General features: G+C 36.4%; 1 protein-coding gene across 8 annotated transcripts in view; it reads left to right on the top strand.

Annotated features, from left to right (window-relative positions):
- CYRIB (CYFIP related Rac1 interactor B) overlaps positions 1-22089 on the top strand; it is a 140713-nt gene that overhangs the window by 102400 nt on the left and 16224 nt on the right. For 3 of the 8 annotated variants that reach the window (XM_040625999.1, XM_040626000.1, XM_040626001.1), the window contains 3 exons: positions 6535-6617; positions 13199-13320; positions 18013-18118. In XM_040625999.1, coding sequence (XP_040481933.1) covers positions 6545-6617; positions 13199-13320; positions 18013-18118 — 301 coding nt within the window. In that variant the 5' untranslated portion in view covers positions 6535-6544. Of the gene's footprint in view, positions 1-5544; positions 5628-6534; positions 6618-13198; positions 13321-18012; positions 18119-22089 lie in introns of those variants that run through there. The other 5 variants (XM_040625997.1, XM_040625996.1, XM_040625998.1 and 2 more) reach the window with 3 other exon arrangements.

The raw sequence follows: 22089 nt of genomic DNA, 5'->3' as shown, positions 1-22089 counted from the left end.
CAGAGGCTATGAAGTGTGAGAATTGGCCTTTAGAGTTAGCCAGATGCAGGTTTTGGTGACCTTGACAGGGACCAGCTTCATTGTATTGGTGGGAATAAAAGCCAGATTGAAACGAATTGAAAGAATGGGAGGTAAAATAGAAAGAAATAACTACAGGCAACTTATTATATGACCAGTTCTTGCTGTAAAGAGGATAGGCAAGATGGTGTATGGGAGACATGAAGCCTTGAGTAGGAGAACCAGGTTTCAGGAACAGGTGCAGAGGGCAGACTGAATGGATACTGATGAATAAAGGGTAGAAAGAACAATAGATGATCCATCCTTCCTTCCTCCCTCCCCCCCTCCCCTCCCCTCCCCTTCCCTCTCCCTTCTTCCCTCCCTCCTTCCCCCCTTCCTTCCTTCCTTCCCTCCTTCCCCCCTTCCTTTCTTTTCTTTTTTCTTTCTCTCCCTTTCTTTCTTTCTTTCTTTCTTTCTTTCCTTCCTTCCTTCCTTCCTTCCTTCCTTCCTTCCTTCCTTCCTTTCTTGTAAGCAATGTAGTGAGGTCACTTCTTGCAAGTGAGAATGGAGAATAGATTGTTAGAGGTATGAAGAGACTAAAAATAGATAAAGCTTTGTGGAATGGTCACCTGGTGAAGTGGGAGAGTAGATTGGTTGGAGATGCATAGTAGGATTGTGGGGCAGAACTGCGGATGCGCTTCATGTTAGTGGCCATACGTTTAAAGTAGTGGTTCTTAACTGGGGCTGTTTTGCGCCCTAGGAGATATTTGACAACATCTGGAGGTGTTGTTGGTTGTTACAGCTGGGTGCTGGGGTGATATCAGTCAGGTATCTAGTGGGTAGAGGCCTGGAATGCCGCTCAACATCTTACAGTTCCAGGACAGCTCCCACAACAAAGAATTATATGGTTCAGATGTTAATAATGCCAAGTTTAAGAAACCCTCGTTTATAGGGAAGCTAATTGGTGTGTGTGTTTTTCTTTTTTTTCATCCCCCACTCAGAAATACTAAGTTTATAGAGTAATTCATATTATGTTAAGTATGCTGAAGGAGGAAGTTGGGTGATGTGATTGAAGATAATGAGGTAGGGGCGACTACTATGGATAAGGTTGGCAGACAGAGCCTATCTGAAGAGGGGGCATTGAGGTGGAGCCTGAAGAATGAAAAAAGGCCAGCCGTGGGAAAATCTTGGGGACTAGCATTCTAGGCGGAGGAGACAGCATTATAAAGCCCCTGAGCTCAAAAGGGTAAATGAAATAATAGCGTCTCTTAGGAATTTTCTAAAAAAGGAAGAAATAGTATATTAACTGTAACGTATAGTTGTGTTTCTGTTGGCTTCTATTATTCTAATTAAAGAAGCTTCTTTTCAAATTTTTATGGGAAAATCATCCAATGTATTTATTAAGTGCCTTTTGTGAGCTCAAAAATACATTCCACAGACTCCAGGCCAGGAAGAGCAAGTTCCTTTCCAGATAACTCACCAACTTTGAAACAAACATGTAACATAAGAGCTCACAGTCACAAAGTTTTACCAGAAATACTGTGAACACTAGAAGTGACTTATATCTGGTTTCTGTGTGTCACATTTCTTCTTAGCTTATTTAGTAAATATTTATAGTATTTAGTTTAATCCAAAGGTTACAATAAAATAATTTGAAAGAGTGTCTTTAGATTTTTCCTTCTAAATTCAGATTGTAAGACAGCTTATTGTTCTAAATTATAATATTTATTACTCACTTTGAAATAGTGCCTCTAAAATATAAGAAACATTTTGGCCCAAGTTTTATATAATCTGAAAACTCTCTGATATCTCTTATTGTCTTTTGTATCACATTTATTAATCTGAAACTTAGAAATCTTATTAGCCAGAACTTTTTTAGATGTAAATGACAGAAACCCACTCAACTAAACAGGTAGAAAGGAAATTGGTTGAAATCAACTAGGATATCTTAATGTCAGATGAAAATCTAGGAACTAAACTGAGGGAAATGGCAACTAGAATTCAGGAACAAATGGAATTAGAAATTAGTGACCTTAGGACACTTTGTCTCAGGCATGCTGGCTTTATCCTTTTGTAACAGACTGGCTTCCTCTATGGCAGGAAATATGGCTGCCATACACTCTGAAGCCTCATGTTCCTTGGCTTCTGCTACTGGGAACAGATCCTCTAGCATAGCCATAGCAATAGCAGCAAATAGGTTGCCAAGCATGGTTACTAAATGTTTTGCTTCTATTAACTTGTTTAATGACTTTATGAATCCTCTGCAGTGGATATTAATATTATGAACAATTCACAGATGAGGCATGGGGAAATTAAGAAACTTGACTGTAGTTGCAGGGCTTAGAAGTAAGTGACAGCGCTGGGGTTTGAACCAGGCGGTCTGGTACCTACCAGACCTGACAGTTAGCTGCCATATTGTATTCGTTGAAATCAGGGGATGGGGAGGTTTTGTTTGTAGTGGTTTTGGCTGAAGAGTTAAACTACACGAGACAAGAATGTGGTTTTGATTTATTTGTTTACCCATATTAAAAAGATGAAACAACTTGATATTATAACGAACTGTTTTCAGATCTTTGAAAAATTCTGTGAGTTACTTACTTAAGTAATCTCTACACCCAGTGTGGGGCTTGAACTCACAACCCTGAGGTCAAGAGTCGCATGCTCCTCCGATTGAGCCACCCTAGCACCCTGACTTCCATGAGTTTTTGTTCAAAGAGACACGCATGGTATGGTTTGCCTACATAGATCTTTCGTGAGTGCTCTATGGTAAAGAAACTTTCTGCAGTGGACTGCAGTTATACTACATTCAGTGGTTTTTCAACCAGGGATGATTCCTCCTGGGGACATTTGATAGTATCTTGAGTCATTTTTGGTTGTCACAACTTGTGTGTTGGATTACTGGTGGCCTCTGGTACATATAGGCCCAGGATGTTGCTAAAGGTCCTACTGTGTGAGACAGACCTCTCCACAAAAGAATTATCCAGCCCCAGATGTTAATAGTACTGAGGTTGAGAAACCTGTACTAGACAAGCTGGGCCATTTTCACACTAAGTGTCTGGGTTTGGGGTGAAGAGGTAAGAAATTCTAAATTTTTGAGTACCTGTGGGGAATAAATAGGTCCAGACCAAATATGATGCATGTTGAGGGGGTTAAGGTCACATTAGGCTATGATGCCTTGAAAGGAGGACCAAATAGTGGAAGAAGTTTACAGAGGGGAGTGTAGGAAAATGGAGCAGACAGACTTGGCCAATTTTGAATATTTTCCTTGAGCATCGGCTGTATGCATACAAGTAAAAAGGTAAGGAAACTTAATCTCCCTTCCTCCTGTACCTGATGATGATATCATAGGACTAATTTTAGGATAGCATTTCAGCAATATTCTTGACAAAAGTGGGCGAAACATTGGCTTTGTCATTTACTCTGATTTATGATATTGAAATTCATTAATAAATTGAAGACTGGTTTGTATTAAAGAAGTAGAGCTATTACTATTTTTTAAAAGTGACTTTGTAATTTTAGGGTCGTAGTTAAAATAGCCAACATTTATCGCATGCTTTCTGTGTGCCAGACACTGTGCTAAGTTAGTGCTTAATCTCATCGAACTCTCCTAATAACCCTTAAGAATAGTTTCTATGATATGTATATTTTACTGATGAAGAAAATGAGTCCCAGAAAGGTTAACTAGCATCCTCAAGGTCTGATAGCTTGTCAGCTGGAGGTGGAATTCTGTTTTGATTCCATAGAGGTATACTCTTAACACCAAATGATGTGCTGCCTTTTTCCTCATAAAGACAGTTTCAGTCCTTTCTTGTGCTTATTTTCCATCTGTGGTTGAAATTTTGATACCATTAGGTAATTCTTTGTATATTTGGTCTCAGTTCCTGTTAGTGCAGTTTATATATGTTTGGAAACAGATATTCTATATATACATGAAAGGTTTTAAAAATTAAAGCTGTGAAATACTCTATTTCCAAGTGGTTCCAAAGGGGAAAAACAACTCTTGGATACATTTGGTAACCAATTTGAGGTCTTATTTGGATGTGATGATTTTGGAAAAATGCTTATATTTTTCCTGTATAAAAAAGCCTAGAATTAAACTTTTTACAGTGTGTAAGGTAATCAAGATGAAATATTTCCCTCTTGGTTTTACTCTCAGTTTATCCATCTGTGTCAGACATTGTACAAAGTCTTTCCAGTGAAATTCTGTGTAATAAGGATTTTAATGTCAAAAATAAGATAGATTCTGACCTCTCCCATTGGAGGAATAATATTGTTTTAAAAGAGAGAGAACTTTTCAGTATTTATCATTTGTGAATAAATTTAACACTTGTCAATAAATTTTAACATTTTCTAAGAAGTGTGTGTGTCAGTCCACCACACTTTGACCTATAAGGCAAATAACTGTTTTGCATATACTATTACTTCCTCTTTGGGAGGCTCAAAGTTAGATACGTATGCCACTGTCCAGGGAGTCGGTGGAGGAAGGGAGGGGAGTGGACAGCACAGATGGCCAGAAATCCTAACTCTTTTCAGATTGTCTGTAATGAGGGTGAGTTATAATAAGATGTCTTCTTTCGCTGATAAAAAATATTGTTACTTTTATGTTTTGTTTCATTTATATTTGCTAGCAGTTCCATATTTGGAGGAAAAAAACAATTGAAACTGGGAGAGGAGAGGGTGTGAGGTGCCTGTGCTATCATAGTCTGCCTTCCCTATAGTTACTGCAGCTTCACAGTTTGAGCCTGGTTTCCTGGATGTTCCTGACACCTCCTTCCACCTTCGTCCTCACTGACTCATGGCAAATTTTGGGGCAAGATTTATGCCAGTGCCTTAATTTTTACTATTTTTCCTCTGTAAACTTACTAAATTGTGATGATTTCTGGCTCCCTTTTGCTTGTTTGCTGTGTTAACTTCCAAGTTATATACTTTGTATATAGTTGATATTGTTCAATTATCAGTCTATGAGTTAAATAATGAAAAATCTGATTAATTTTAGGAGTATAGAAGATGTAAGAAATACTGGTTTATGTGTGGTAAAACTTTTTAAATGGGTCATCAGTTGATAACTCCCTTCAGTTTTTAATGGTTAAATGTGGTTTGAATACTGTCTTCCTAGTATTCCCAGTGGGGTTTGATTCTGCAAGGAGGAAAATGTCCCTATGGCTTAAAAATAATAGTTTCAGTTTTTACTTATTTGAGAGGGCTATTTTTTATGTTAATTTAAATTGAGAATATATATGCCTCACACATTTTAAAGGAGTAACACTAGCATAGAAATTAATCAAATGTAAATATTGCAAGTTATATGTAAAAAATATAATCTTTTTTCCAGTCTTGTTTTATGTAACTTTTTTGATATGTGGAAAAGAGGGAAAGGGCTCTAAACTCAGAGCCAAATGTGCTTTTGTTGTTCCAAATTTTCAATGCCAGAAGTATATAAACCTGCACCTGTTGGTAATTATGAGCAAGCCAGCCTTTGCCGAATCCCAGGCCTCTGCATAAAATTTTTTTACTGGAACTAAATGATGTTGCCATTTTTATTTTTAGGTTTGCTGGCATGGGTAATCTCATTAAGGTGCTAACCAGGGACATAGACCACAATGCAGCACATTTTTTCTTGGACTTTGAAAGTAAGTCTCTTTAGCCCTTCACAGCTGGTGCATAATGGTAAAGGTGAAAGATGGTCACACCACAGTGAAGGCTGGCCCAAATATTTGTTAATAAAATATGGGGATCAAACAAAGTTTGCATGATTTTTTTCTTAATCGTAGGCAAACATCACCATCATATGTATAATTCTTTAGTTTTTCATTTGCTAAAATCATGTTGAGTCTGTAGCCAGTGCTGTCCTTTCATTAGTCCATGAAGCAAGCAGCCTTATGATGAACATTCTAATAGTATGCCTTGGTGACTACGCCCAGCAATGTGTTTGCTCAGAATCCTATGATAATCTTACAGGAAATCAGTATGGTGCTGCATATCCATAATCAATACTTTAGACAACTACCACAAATTATTTGCATCCAAATTTGGTTAGAAATATATGCTTTATTGAATGGCATATAGGAAGTAAGTTGAATATTCTGCTATGTTAAGATGAAATGCAAAGGTGAGCTGTGGCCAAAACTCTTTAATATTTGGCTTTGGAATAAATTTTTGTTCCAGTGCAATATTAAGATTACATGTGAATAATTCTTGATCAGAAATTTCTTTTCCAGAATACTAGCACTATTGGAATACTTAAAGAATTTTTCATTATAAGGCCATTAATGAAACTTGTCTTGGGAGAATTTTGAGAAGAATTAGAGCAACAGTTGTGCCATTGTGTACAGGAAAACCACATTTCACCTCTAGGTCCTACATATCAACACCTTGAGAACCCGGTTTGCTGTCTGCCAGAGCACAGTCTGGGTAACCTGAAGGACGAATTCATGGCCTAATGAACATTTTCCCTGTTACTATTTTTTAAAAAAATTAATTTCAGATGTTCTTTTTTATAAAGGGATATTTTCTCTTTTCTCATTCTTGTCTTGACAGGTACCTTAACATGGGGAATCTTCTTAAAGTTTTGACATGCACAGACCTTGAGCAGGGGCCAAATTTTTTCCTTGATTTTGAAAGTGAGAAGATGATTTTATATCTATTTCTCTTTGCCTGCAGTAGACTGCGTTTGTCTTGCACTAAATGAATGTTTCCACTTTGCCATCTTTTTAACTGCTTTGCATGACTGAGCTATGAATTGTTTGAGTAAAATTTCTGGTGCCTTCTAGAACTGGAAGTCATATTTTATAGATTAAATTGTGATAAAATGTTTTTACTTGAATTTTTATAACAGAGTCTTATCTCCTAGTTGGACATTATTTTATAATTGGAGATACTCTAATGAAAATAATTTTATGAAAAAATTTTGGTGGAAAGGACAAGTGCTACTTTGAGATTTGTTAATAGAAGCAATATTTGGGGAAAATTTTACTGCAGTTGAGAAAAATTGACTAGACTTTAATTACTCTATGTATCGAAGTATTTTAAAAACAAATCTGTTCATGAAGGCCATTCAAAGCTCAGTAATTTGGGCATAATATTAAAAGGTAAGTGTGAACCTTAATTATTTAATCTTCACAGATAATTTGAAAAGTTAAACTCCTTATGTATGTATTTTGGGAATCCTTTTTTTTTTTTTTTTCTAACTCTAAATAAAAAGAAAAATAATGGGTTCACAGACCTTTAAGTAATTTGCCTTCTGTTTGTTTTATGTTGCATGACCTATTGTAATATGGTCTAAGAGTGGCAGGTAAGTGTCATTGACCCCTGTGCATGTTGGGAAGCTTTTGCTTTTTGGCTGTCTGTATCGCTTTAGCTTATCTGGTTGTCAAATTGAGAACAATGATATTAAATTGGTTGTTTCACTGTGAATGTTGCTGTTTTAACTGATCATTATTAAAAAATTGTTAGGAAAGGGTGAAGAGAGAGAAGTTTATAAGTTGTGTGATCCCGTGCATTTTTATCTGAGATTAAAACATTTGAACAGATTTTTAAATTCTTAAAATTTAAGGCCTTTTCTGGTTTTGAAAACAAAATAAGTCCTAAAATCTATCCCCAGAGAGTCATTGCATTTTCCATCAACTTCAGTTTATGTGATACTATACAATTCATTCTATTTTATGAATAATTTATATATTTTTTCTTTAAACCAGGACAGTTCATATGAATGAGTTTGTAGCTTATCACCATTTTATGGAATAATTTGTGGTCTCTGATTTTTTTTTTTTTTTATTACATTCCTAGAAATCTTCTGTTACAGTTTGTCCTGTGTGCAGGCTAGCAAAGAATAGTAATGTGAATATCAGGACCATATTAAATTGTTGGGTTTTTAGGGGAAGATGTTATTAAATGAATATTAGTTTTCTTGACCCTTCTCAACAATTTAACAGTGCCATTTTCAGTGCATGTTCAGCATGAATTTTAATCAGCTTGGGGATGTTAAGCAGATTGCTGACTTGAAGATTCTTCTTTCAGATGAGGCAACTTACATTAGAGCTGTATTTTAGTTTATTTGCATCTGTTTCAAACTGGTCTTGTATATTTTTCTGCTATTCTGTCTTCTTTTTATTCTGTCTCAAATTCCTTACATTTGCAGAATCTTGGCTTTGATACAGTCAAGATCTTATTCAAGACTTGGCACTTGATCTTTTTGTTAACCTAGCATCATGTTGTCAAGTGAGGAGCATGAATTTACTATAGTATTTTAAATATTATTTGGTCTTGGTTTTACAGTCTTTCGGGGTTTGAACCATTATCCTTAAAATTCAAATAGGTAATTTAGTGGCAGGAATAGGTTAAAATTACTACCACCACCACCAGTAATAATAATAATAATAATAATGAAGAACTGTATATGAAATGTTAACTTGTTAAAGGCAGATGTAAAGTAAAAGTGATATTTGTTGCCCTTATCACCCAAAGTAGAACTTTTAGTTTGACGCTTGATATACTGTATACTTGGCCAGAGTTTGCCCGTTGTTACTTATGTAGGTTTTTAAATGTTTTCTTTTGATTCCAACATTAAAGTTCTCTCTTAAGTTTTATCTTTCATCTCTTGCATATTTGCTCCTTTTTGGAACTATGCGTTTGTAAAGGTTTATCTTATCATTAGACTCCTTCAGTGACTTCAGCCCAACGCGTGGGTCCTGTCTTCAACAGCTATATAGCGGACTCGGATTTGTCAATATAGTTGATTTGCCAGTTCCTTGTGATTACTGAGAATAAAGCCACATTATTTTATTAAGTAGCATATTTAATACTACATTGTTTCTGGTTGAACACTAATATTCAGGTTACCAGAGTAATTTAGCTTTACTATTCCATCATTCTTAGTGGTTAAATCTAGCTCACTGTATCTCCATGATTGGGCAGCTAGAGAAATAATTTCATACAGATAGATATACTGGCATTTTACATCAAGTTGTATAAAAATCCAGTATTTTTATGCATATAAAACATGATCCAGTGGAATCCTGTGGTTTACAGAATGAACCTGTCTTTGAGTCTTGACTCCTTTAGTTTATATGCATGCACATACATGGGTTTTCAGTTCAGTTCAACGAACATTTCCGGCTTGCCTTCTGTATGCCAACCAGTAGAAGCTGGGGATTCAGAGATAATGAAGATACAACCCCTCCCTTTCAGGAGTTCTCAATCTAGTAGGTAGAAACGCAAACTAATCATTTCCTTTATATCCTTCACCATTCAAGGTGTAGATCACAGGGGATTAACTATACCTAGCAGTGAGTAGATGGGTTATCATGGAAGACTTTCAGATGGTAAACTTTGAGTTGGGTTGTGGAGGGTGAGTTAGAGTGTTTCAGGGTAGGTTAGTGAAGGACATTGTTTAGAAAGAAGGAACAACATCTACAAAGGCCTTAAGGCATGAAATGACATTCTGTTTTCAGTGAAATATATTATCTACTCTTGAGGTGTACTAGAAAGAGGGCCTTTTTCTTAAGTTATGATAAGATTTTATTTTAAGAATAATGGTTCAACTAAGATATAAGCCTAGAATTGCCCCAGAAAATTTGGCAGCATTTATACTGATGGCAGTATATAAAAAGCACTGAATTGGGGGCAGTATAGCCTCTTCCAGTTTTTGGAATTTCTTATTTGATAATGACATTTATAGCTCATTCTAATGACACATCTTTAGCCTGAGTAACTACTGTATCTATTAGTCCATTAAATTGGGGTTCTTAGGGGAGAGGGACTTCTGTTTATTTTTATGTCCCTTTCCAACCTTCACATAGTGCTTTGTAAATGATAGAAGTTCAGTATCTGTTAGTTAACTTGACTTACTTATCTCCAGGTAGACCAAAATAGGAGAGTAAATAAAAGTGGTGGTTTGTAAATGAGGAATGGAATCTTACTTTCTCTGATTCTTTGTTAAAGTGCCTTTCCATTTAGTCATACATTTCCTCTAATTCTTGTGTCTTTTGTGTGACTTGTCCCCTGCAATCTTGTAAAACTATTGAAATCCACTCTTTTAGTCTAACTTTATTTTCCTATTTTACTTCTTGCATATTTTCAGTTGCTTTTGCCCTGTACTTTGAAATATCTTTATTCTGGTGGCATTTTCTTATATTTATTTTTCTAAAATGATGGAGGATTGTATTCATACGGAGATAAAAATGCATAATAGTTTGCTTTAACTCATGCTGGAGGTGCATTTGTATCTCTACCTTCTCATTCATTCACCAAATATTTGTTATAGAAAATCTACTTGGGACTGAGTTGACATCCTGTACAGTGTATGTGCTATACACTGACGTCCCTGCCTTCATGAAACTTATAGAGATAGATTGTAAATATTTACCAAATGAGTGAGTGCAACACTAAAGCACAATGACCCCTTATCACAATTAGAGTTTTTATGTGACTTGCTTTTTGTTATTTTTTTTGTAGCTGATCTTTGTCCCCTTTTGTACCAGAACAGATTCAATTTTAGCAATTATTTTCAGTGACTCTTTAATAGACCAGTATGAAATTACTACAGTATTTAATTTTACCTTCAAATAATAACAGCAACTGAAACGTGCTTTAATTTCCCTTGAACAGCTGAAAGTAAGCTTGATGAGTAATCACTACTCCTACTCTCAGTAGTAGATACTTTATTTTGCAATCAAATGAATGTCCTTTTGTCAGCTGGTTAAGTGATAGTTTTTTCTTCAAGTAATAAAATTTTTCATTCTTTGCCATGAAAAATCAAAGTGACAAGTCTTGGTTGCATTATATGATACCATTTTTTGAAAAAATGCTTTATTTTATAGTCTTTCTCCTTCCCTAGTATTTCACCCTTTTGCATGACTTGCTCTCGGTAAAGTAGTGCTTATTACCTGTCTGCTACTTTCTGTTTGTCTTCATTTCTACAGCAGTCTTCAGCAGCTTTCAAAATTATAAATGTGACTTTCCTGTGACAGTCTAAAAAATGTTTAATCAGTGTGGTGCTGGGTATTTTTTCCACCCTGAGGGGGAACTGGAATCTTCTCCTTTATTTTTAAATTTCTTGGTACTTACTAAACTTTTAATTATTAACCACTTCCAAGGTCTACGTAAATCTACTTGATAATGTTTCTTTTGTATGTAAGTCTCAGTGTCACATTTTTCTGTTAACAGCTAGTCACCACACCAAAAATACAGTTTAGTATTTTCAAACTTCACAAGTATCTTTTGATATATAACAGTCATAATATTGTCCTTTGTCATGAATTCCCACTTCATGAACTAAAACTATGATGTGTGTTTACTATTGATGTTATGTCTGTAGTTTCACAGTTCCATATGAAAAAGTATAAAACTGCATGTTTAAAAAAAAAAAGTATTTTTCTCTATTGCATCTGGTGTAAGTATAAAAGTTATGAGGTGTACTTTTTTTTAGTGTGTGTCTATTAGCTTGGAGAATATGGTCTGGCTAAATGTGAGAAATTATTACTGCTAAATGACAAACCCTGATTTTTAAAAAATCATTTAGCTCCAATATCAATATTTGCTTCTAGTAATACCTTTACGACTTTGGACACAGAGTATTTTTAATTTGGCTCCTCTTGTGTAATTTTGTCACAGTATTTTTATTAAAAAACATGATTTCTGAAAGGAGATTTGGAAAATAAAGAAACCGATACAAGAACACAAATTCTTAAGTTGGCTTTGCACATGAATGTTAGCTGTTAACTGTTACCGTAGTACTGTTTAAGTATGTTGAAGTTAAAATTTGGTGCTCTGTTGATTTTTTAAAAACCGGTATATTTTTGACTAGTTTGCAGCTTTAATAGGTGGAATTGAATTATGGCTTGCCCCATGTGCAAAATAAAGTTACAGTTCTTAGACATCTGGACTTGTAGTTTCATGTGTGAACTAAGTTTCTTTAAATTTTCTAAGGAAAGAAATAAATATATTGTATATTTGTGGGAAGGTCAAGTGGGTGCGGAAAAGTCTAAGTACTAGTTTTACATGATTGGTAGACAAAGGGATTTATCAGAAATGTTCTCAATTCATATTATCAATATGGTCTGCTTCCCCTGTCCCTGTAAGAAAAATTTTTGTGTGGAGGAATTCAGCCAACACGGTGCCTCTCTAAGACATTATGATAATCATAACTTTTATCATTTTTAATGCTTTATGCCTTATCTGTAGCATCTAATGTGGTCTGATTGGAAAGATTTATGAAAAACTCCATTTCACACAGATTGCCCATTTTTCTCCAAGAGAAAAAAAGGATCGTATTAAATAAAAAAGATTTATCTTTAGAGAAACAAACGACCAAGTTATTAAAAACAGAGTTTCTGTTGCCTCGAATTTAGGAGCGAGAAATCCAGATTTAGTCATCTATTAGCATATGCTCTGTGGCAACACCACAGGTGGTGGAAATGCCCATATGTTTGTGTTCCTGATTATGCTTTTTATGACTATAATTCTCCCTTCATTTTTCTCTCACGCCCGTTTTTGCTTTAGTATTTCAAAATTTCAGTGACAGCATTATAGCTGCAAGTACTGGTTTTCAGCAGCCTAGCCATTCTGAAGCAGTGTCATAATTTGCACCCCTCTGCACAGGAGTTTTTGACCTTGTGCTCATCAGCAGAGAAGTTCATTGGCACAGAATTGAAAGTGGTCCCTAGAAAAGGGGAACATCTAACAACTATTCTTTTAAAGTAGTTTTTAATTTATTTTATATTGAAACTCAAGTCATTAAAATGAACTTTATAGGAAAACAGTTTGTCTTAAACCATAGAGGAATAAGATCTATTAGTAGGCTTTCCATTTCTGTTGCATTAAAATAAATCATTATTCATGCATTTACAGTCATTACTGATAATGATTACTACAGTAGTAAAAAGTGATTATTAACACTATCACAGTTTAAATTTTGAATTACAGTTCTCAAGTTCATTTAATATACCAAGTCATGATTTCTAACTTAAGGTAAATAGTAATGTTTGATGGTCCCTTGCTCCTTTGTGATATTTACAAAGTTGAGGCTAGTTATTCAAATACAGAAGTATGGAAAAATTATCAATCTTTTATAAGAAGTGCAAAGTTAACATTGAATAAAGTATGAGCCATCTTTAGAAATTGAGATTGTTCATTGTTTAGAGTTATAATGTACTAAAAAAAAATCATGTGACTGTAAATTTTTTTGTGCTTTCCTGCTATTTAGATGCCCAGCCTACAGAGTCTGAGAAGGAAATTTATAATCAGGTGAATGTAGTATTAAAAGATGCAGAAGGTATCTTGGAGGATTTGCAATCATATAGAGGAGCTGGCCATGAAATACGAGAGGTAAAGCACGTTTAAACATTTTCTGATAAACTAAAATTTACTATGTCCCTTCTCCTCTTAATCTCTTTTGTACGGACTTTCGAATTCTCTTTTGCATGTTAAATATATACTTAAGAATGATCACTTGCATTATTTCAAAAGTGGTTGTAGTGATACAAGGGTAAAAGGAAAACGGTGTTCTGTGAATATGTAATTTATGTATGTTAAAGAAAATACGTTTTGGTTTCTGTCACACCAGAAATTTACAGTATGCATGGGGGGACTATTTATACTTTGGAGAGGAGGACAGAATGAAACTTTCTGTGGCCTTTGGTCCTGCTAGCCTTATTTTTTCCACTCCTCCTGCGCTTTCCGGGAGAAGGTTGCTATCATCCTTGCGGTCTGGACTCCCCCAACTCTGTCTGATGACTTTACACCATGGAACATATATTTGGTGTGGTCGCCTCGATTTTTCTTCTTCTGAGCCTCTGAACTCGTCCAGGTTTCTTTTGATCTCTTATTCCACTTATTCCACTTCTTCTGTTTTTCAGAAGCTGTATCTCTATTTGTTACCAAGACTAATGTCTCTACCTTTGTTCTGCATCCTCCTCTGGAACTTTATTCTTTTAATTATTCCTTCTCTTAATTACATCTTCTGTGTTTTTCTTCTGCTGACTTCTTCCTCTCAGAGTATACACATACTCAGGTGTCCTCTACCACCCAAAAAACACCCTAGCCTCTGGACCTATCTCTTTCTCATTACTGCATTTCTTAAGGGCCTTGCCCTGTTTCTTCATTTTTTCCCCACCCTTCTGCTTCATTTATTCTTGTGTATAACTAACAGTGCAGAGGTTGTCAAGGAGCAGTCTGTTGGGTTTATTGTCCATATCCAGCTCCATTCCTCTAATGACATTTGGAGTATTAGTGAAGGCAGAATTAAGTGTAGGCACCAGAAAATGATTCAAGACAATTTAGTTTTGGACTAAGGGATCACAGGTTTTGGTGATTGACTGGATATTTAATATAAGGGAGAAGGGGAGTTAAATGATTCCAGGGTTTCTGGTTTAGATTAGCCATTGGTGATATCATTAGCTGAGGGAAATTATAGATAACGTGAATTCCCGTTTTTTTACCTCTCCTGGCTTGGACTGTTTGTTCCTTGAATGTCTTGCACATGCACACTTTTCCTTCCTTCACATCCCAGTAATTACTTCCCCCTTACTCTGTTGCCCCAGTGCTTTGCACACATTTCTTTTATGGTAACTATCACTTTTTAAAAACAATATTGAAATTTAATGTTGATAACTCCACCACCACCTCCAGCTCGAGCAGGAGGGTAAACCTGATTTCTTACTAATTTGTGTGTCATCAGCACCAGAACAGCGCTTAGGAGGCACTTAATAACTGTTGAAGAAATAAATAGAAGAGCTTCGGCGAATCTTGCCAATATCGTTAGCTTAAGTGAAACCTTAAGATTTCAGTAAATGAAGGCATGTAACCATTTCTGTGAAATTCAAGTCCTAAACATTTAAACGTATTTTGAAAAATCAAACATTTGTGGAAATGGAAAATTTAAACAAACAGGATCTTAATTAACTAATTGACAAATTCTTTTCCTGTAGGTCACAACAATTCACAATTTGTTCTATAAGTGTTTTAGTGTCTTCGTGTTGATTATCAGTGCTACAAATTATTTTTAAATGTTCAGTATTATATCATTAAATTTTTAAAGTTTGTTTTACAGTTGAATTCTGATCAGCTGGTTACAGTTGTCTCCCATAAACAATAAAGAAAAAATATAGAGAAATAGACTTACCTATATGTAAGGTTAGAGCCCTTGGGATTTTTTTTTAAACCTTAACCAAGTGAAGGGTTACTCTGCTTCTGTGTGGGAAGGCTACTATAGTCTTTATATTGACTTAATGAAATTCATATATTGACTTAATTGAATGCAGTTGTCTTCTTCTAAAAGCCGGTAAAATGATAGAAACCTTACTTAGGAGCCATTTCAAAGAGGGAGCTGTGAAACCAGGAATTTTAGACGCAGTGACCAAAGGTTGGAGTTCTCCGTAGGACCCTGCGGTCACCCATATTCAGAGCACTCGTGGCATTCCATGGTCGGTCACACGGGAAAGTAAATAAATGTTACAAAGTTAAAGTTTACATAGAAAAATAACACTAAAAGGAAAGGGGAGAATCACAGGAGATAGTAAGAGATTCACCTTACCAGGCTTTGAGACTTATTATAAAGGTACCTTCATTAATTCTTTGTTGAAGGAATTAAGAACAGAGAAATAGGTAAATAAAATAGATTAAAAAAAAATGTAAGCTAGAAGACTTAAAACAGCATTTAAATCTTATGTAGATTAAGGTAAGTAGTGTGTAACTATTCAAGCATTTGAAGAAATTTTCACTGAGGAATGCATATTGATGTTTGGGTTTAACTCTATAAGCAGAAAATATTTCTGAATAGTAGGAAAACAATTGAGGTTAAGAAAAAAAAGTATAAATAACAGCTGGTTATATACAAATATACAAAGAACAGATAGAACTACAGCAACTGTCAATAGGAAGACTTAAATAAACTTGGTAGAACAACCATTCTACCTGTGAAAAAGCACAGACGATAGAAAAAAATGTTCAGATTTACCAATAAATGCATAGCACTGTCAAGCAGTTTTACTGTATATGATAATAAATTGTTAAAAGCTCAGTATTGGTTGGTTTATGAAAGAACAGGTAGTTTAATACAAGTGCTATTATAAAATCGTTGCCTTTTCTGGAGGTCAGTTTGGCCAGTTAAAATGAGATCTATAAAATTGTTTGTACTTTTTTTTTTTTTTAAGATTTTATTTATTTGAGAGAGAGAGAGAACACAATCAGAGGGAGTGGCAGGCAGAGGGAGAGGGAGAAGTAGATTTCCCGCCGAGCAGGGAGCCCAATACGGGGCTCGATCCCAGGACCCTGAGATCATGACCCAAGGTGAAGGCAGACTGAGCCGCCCAGGCACCCCAAAATTGTTTGTACTTCTGAACCAGATTACATTTTAGACAATATTCCCTGAAACAGTATCATTCAAGAGCAAGGTAAATGTAAAAACCCACGCTGAGGATGTGGAATTACTTACATTTTTGTTTAAATAGCATTTTATTAAACATGACTGAAATAGAATAAAGTTTGATTTAATACAGGATCTATTAAATAAACAAAGCTTATTCTCTAGGATAAACCACGGGTGAGGGAAATAAGAACTCTCCAGTACTGTTTTGATACATCTATACCAGTTTAACATTTTTGAAACTGAGGGTTACCATGTCTGCTCCACGACAGTCTCACTGCTGACGTGTACTAAATGTCATTTGCATGTTGGGCTGTCTGGGTGCTGTACCAAAAATGTCACCTAACACAGTGAAACTGAGGCAAAAGGAGAAGGAATCAGAATTATAGTGACGAACCATAATATGTTGTTGTAAAAGAGCAGCCAGTGTCCCAGTTCTCCATCGAGGCAGGGCAGGCAGGGTCAGGGAAGTAGTTAACTCACTCAGTTGTTAACTCACTCAGTTGCGAACATGGATAATGTTTGCCAGACCGTTTTGATATTAAGAGAAAGTATTTTTAGATCCTTGCAAGAAAAGTTGGATATGCTTCTCAAGAAAAGAAAATTTTAATTTTTATCTGTTTCTTATTTCCTAAAAAACAGATTTTTACCACTTGATGTGAAACATTGCTGAGATGGGGCTTGAGGCTAAAAGAACTTTTTCATATATGTCAGGATAGTATCACAGTCCCTTTGAAATATTTGTATCAATGTGGAGGAAGGATTGTTATATGTAGTGACAGATTTTCTTTAACATTAAAATTCTAGGTAGTCACATAAATGGGATTCACTTCAGAATCCTGCTGTGTTTAAATATCATTTTAAAAAGTTTTATATAGGGGCGGCTGGGTGGCTCAGTTGGTTGAGCTTCTGACTTAGGCTCAGGTTGTGATCTCGGGGTCCTGGGATCGAGCCCCACAGTTGGGCTTCCTTCTGTGTGGGGAGACTGCTTGTCCCTCTCCCTCTGCCCCTCCCCCTGCTCATGCTCTACCTGTCTCTCTGTCAAATAAATGAATATAATCTTTTTAAAAAAGTTTTATATAAAAAAAACAAGAAAATTTGGATGTAGTGGCAGCTTATAAGGCACATTGTGTAAATAATATCTAGCCCATTTGTTTAGTTAGTAGCTGATTTATTCAGAGCATTCCCTAAATCTTTCTGGTTTCAATTTTATTTTGTTTTCTTGTTTTTCAGTTTAGTGTGGATGGAGTCAGAGTACCTAGTGCCTTTGGAAAATCTAAACATGTCGATACCTCCTGATAATGTTTATAAGAAGGACCCCCATAAACTCCCCCATCTTGGTTATGAGTTTCAACTTTCAGATAGCGTGTTTAGCTTGTTTGAAGATGTTAGAGAAAACAAGCCAGATAGTTGAAAAAAGCGTTAAGTTCCATAAAAGATTAAAAAAAGCAAAAGAAAGATGAAAGCAAGAAAATACCTTTCTTTGGAAGTGCCCTCCATATTCACAAAAGATTGCCTAATGGTTTGAGAGACTGGTGATATTTTATCAAGTATACCAGGGTTTCCTATGTTTGCCGAAACCTATATTTTAATGTAAAAATAACACTGTTTTGATTTTTAAAACTCTAACTATTTTTATTCTTTGGATTTTGAAGGCAATCCAGCATCCAGCAGATGAGAAGTTGCAAGAGAAGGCTTGGGGTGCAGTTGTCCCACTAGTAGGCAAATTAAAGACATTTTATGAATTTTCTCAGAGGTTAGGTAAGTTGAAAGTTTTGTAATTATGACTTCCCTAGTGAAAAAGACATTTATTGCTAAGGAATTAATGTAGAGTATTTTATGTTCACCTGGCTAAATTTGTGTGGTACATAGGTACAGTAATCTTGTTAAGACTGTAAGATTACAGCATAATCTTACCATCCCTATCAGTCCAGGTCTTTCATTTATTTAGACCATTTCCCCCAACAAATTATAACTTCCACAAGGAAATGTCTGATTTTTTTTTTTTTTTTTTTTTGTAGCCTGAAGAGTCCTAGAATGAGAAACCACTTGGTAGAATTTCTCTCCAGCTCTATAGCGAATCCTGTCCCATATGTGGGAACTAATTCGCAGGCCCTTGGGTTATTTAGATTTTTGTGTTCTTAAAAATCATTGCTGATTATGGTCAGTTCATGTATCTAAAATGGTACAAGATGAGAAATAGCAAGTTGATTATGTGCCCAAAGTTATGTAGGGAGGTACTCAAACAAGAAGCATTCGAAACCATTTGCTTTTTCCCTGGCATGGGAAAAATTACTCAGAGATCAGAATTGTACCTTCCATACCATGAGTAAGCAAAATTGAAATTCCTTTTCTTTTGAAGAAGAAGGAGACAGAGCAGGTAAGATTTAGGCAGTTAGCTGTTGGAGTAATTTGAAAGACACAAGTTGCCAGGTTTTAAAAATTGGTAATTATTTGGGTTCTGTGTTGTTTGTTTAAATCTCCAGATGCCTTGGGAAAAATCAGTGGCTTAGGCAGTGGTTGGTTAGTCTACGTCTCAGTTGGCTGGAGCGATCTCTGTGGCACAGCATCTCTGTGTCCATTGGTGTATGCCTTCCAGTTTCTCATAGGTCCCTGTCACTTCCTAGATTTTTCTGTCCGGCTCTCCATACTTTCATATTAGCTACTAGGCCACTTGGGTCTGCAACGTACTTGAAAGCTGAAGTTCATTTTTTTTAAAAATGCCTAGGTTTTTTAAAAACAAAGACAACTGCTGTTTTTCCTTAGATGAAGCAGACTGTTAAATGTACAGATTGTTGAAATAGAAATGTTGATATAAATTATCCTTTTCTTACTAGAAATAGGAATTGTAGCTTATTTTCTCAACAGGACAGTCAGTTCTTTCATGCTGCCGACCTTTGAATCAAGTATCTCTGTAGTCTGTAGTTTTGTAACCTCATTGAACTAAAATCTTTTAATTGTGGTTATCTTGACTCCTTCGTATTGAGAGTATTTCTTGAGTTGCTAGTTCCTAGCTGCATTTGAAGTTACATTGCTTTAGGTGGTGCTCACGCCTGTTCAGACTCATCTTGGCCTCTTAGCATTTGCCACTTAAAAAAGGATCATTGTAAAATAGGCCCAACCAGTCAGGCTTACATGTTTTCTTATGTTTTAACTATTGGAGTTAAATCAGGTTAGTGGTGTGTGTTCCATTTCAGCCGAGTGGTATTAGAACATAGGTAATAGCGAAAAGCTGTGGTGTTTCATGCCGTCATGTGAGAGCCTGGAACTTTGATTACTCTAGGGACTTCTGTAAAGTTATGAACAAAGTACAAATTTAAGATAGGACAAGTTAACCCTCATCTCTTTGCCAGTAACCTGGTTAGTAATGTTTCCAGTTTCCTTGTTGACAGAAACATATCCTTGTTTACATATTATAGTAACTCACTGTTTCTTGAGTGAGTGAGGGATGAATTAATGAATACACACATATAGGAGTGCCTGGATGGCTCAGTCGGTTAAGCGTCTGTCTGCCTTCAGCTCAGGTCATGATCTTAGGGTCCTGGGATCAAGTACCATGTCGGGCTCCCTGCTCACCGGGGACTCTGCTTCTCCCCCTGCTTGTGATCTCTCTCTCTCTCTCTCTCTCTCTCTCTGTCAAATAAATAAATAATTTCTAAAAAAAAAAAAAGAATACACATCTGATGTATTGGATATGTGTTGGGTATTTAGGAGAAGCAATAATAATGGATTTTAGGCTTTGGAGGCATAGCTTCCTATTTGAAATCTGGTGTTTGCCATGTATTAGTTGTGTAGTCTTGACCACATGACTTAAATTCTCTGAGTTTCAGTACTCTATCTGGACCTCAAGTCTGGTGAGCCATTTGGTTTATATTCACTGAACCTTTTGTCTCTTCTGTTCCGACTTGAGCCACAGGTGAGGGTACACATTACAAATGGCCTACAAAGCACCACCTAACTGTTAAGATACAAGTGTTCCTTCAGAATCTTGCAATTCCAAGGGGAGGGTGCTTGGCCTCAACACCACGAATACACTGTGGTGTGTACTCCAGAAGAGGGGCCCTGATCCCTTGCCAGGTTGCATACTTACAGAGAGACAGGGAAGGGATCACTCGACTAATTTGGAAGATATACTGACCTTTGTTGACAAGATTAACATTGCTGGCCTGGGAAATACCCTGTACTTGCTTGTTTCAGGCTGACGCCTTCCTGGTTGAGGAACCTCAGTGAAGGTTGTATGATCAGACAGTCAACAGACTCCTTTGTCTTTCCTCAGTCTTCTTCCTGTTCTAGGGGCTTATTAAAAGGGACCATCCGCTGGGGTCATAATGGGTAGGTCTGTCCAACATGTTGGCTCGTTTTTACTCGGCTAGATTGCCCACATGAGTGTGGTCATGTTTCTTGGCTATGTTAAGTCACCCACAGTCCACGTCTTTGGTGTTCTCTTCTGAGGATTTAAGTTCCGATATAAGTCTTTGGTTGAGGTGTGGATGGTAGTGGTGAGAATAAATTCTTGTCTCTAAAGGGCAACTTTCCACAGGGGCTTCCTCTTCCTAGGCATCCAGTTATTTCCTTACTGTTCTACTTTGTGGACTAATCTGTCTTTATTATTTCTCCCATTTGGTCTCTTCCTTGTAACCTTGTACACTGATCTACCAGCTAATTTCTTCTAGAATTTAGGGCTTAGTAGCCTGTTAATTTCCTCTTGTCACCTTTCCTAAGAATCCTAATCACAGAGTTTTGTTTTAGGAGCTCCATCAGGAGGACCAGTTCCTACATCATCTCTTCCTTGACCTCCCTTTCTTTCCAACTCAGCCAGAGACATGAGCCACCTTCTGGGATCTTCTGTCTCTGATTCCTTTCTAGACACATGGCATTGTAGACTAGTAGGACTGTTTTGTATCCACAGAGGCCCCCAAGATGAGAGGCTGGTCTGGGTGCCCCAAAGGCAGATAAGCAGTGCCATTGTCTTGAGATGCCCTTTTTTTCACAGATTTGCCCTTGAGGACTTCAGCCATTCAGGGACAGAAGTCATCCAACATGGATACTGTCCATCCCAACTCAGTCAAGTGACTGGCCTGCACTCCTTGAGGGAGGGTGTCTGCCGTCCCCCAAAGTGGTAGATCACCTTGAATGTTAAATTTACCCTGAGACTCGATAAAATCTAAAAAATGCAAATTTCTTTTTTTCTTTAACAGCCTGTAACAGTATTGGGTGTGTGTGTGTTTTAAGAGTTTTTACTGTTCTCATCTCTCTCAAACTTTGCGTTCCACTTATATTAATACTGACAGATGGAATAAATCTTGGGAGATGAGTAGACCATTTTTCAAAATAGCTAAAATGGTTTTTTCCTCTTAATTGACCTTCACATCCACTCTTGCACGTCTATAAGCCATCCATACTCCTGCAATCCATTCTGCACATAGCAGATGATGTGGAGTTTTTATACATGTTGATCTGATGATATCACTACCCTGCTCAAGTAGTTTTTCCAGGAACATTAGGATGACAAGACCAGAATAGCTGATATGGCACATAAATCACATGCTTATTGTTCTAGTTTGGGGTTACTCTCCTCCTTGTACTCTATTTTCTACCTGTATTGGTCTTCTTGCAGTTCTTCTGCTATGTCATGCTCTTCTCAGCTCAGGATCTGGCTTACTGCCGTGCTTGCAAACTCTTGCTCATCCTTAGTACACACTTCAGTCTCAGCCCAAGTGTCACTTACTCAG

Source organism: Ursus maritimus, unplaced genomic scaffold (genome assembly GCF_017311325.1).
Source record: "Ursus maritimus isolate PB19 unplaced genomic scaffold, ASM1731132v1 scaffold_9, whole genome shotgun sequence".
Classification (NCBI taxonomy): domain Eukaryota; kingdom Metazoa; phylum Chordata; class Mammalia; order Carnivora; family Ursidae; genus Ursus; species Ursus maritimus.
The sequence above is the reverse complement of the archived record's forward strand: the minus strand, read 5'-3'. Positions and strand labels throughout refer to the sequence as shown.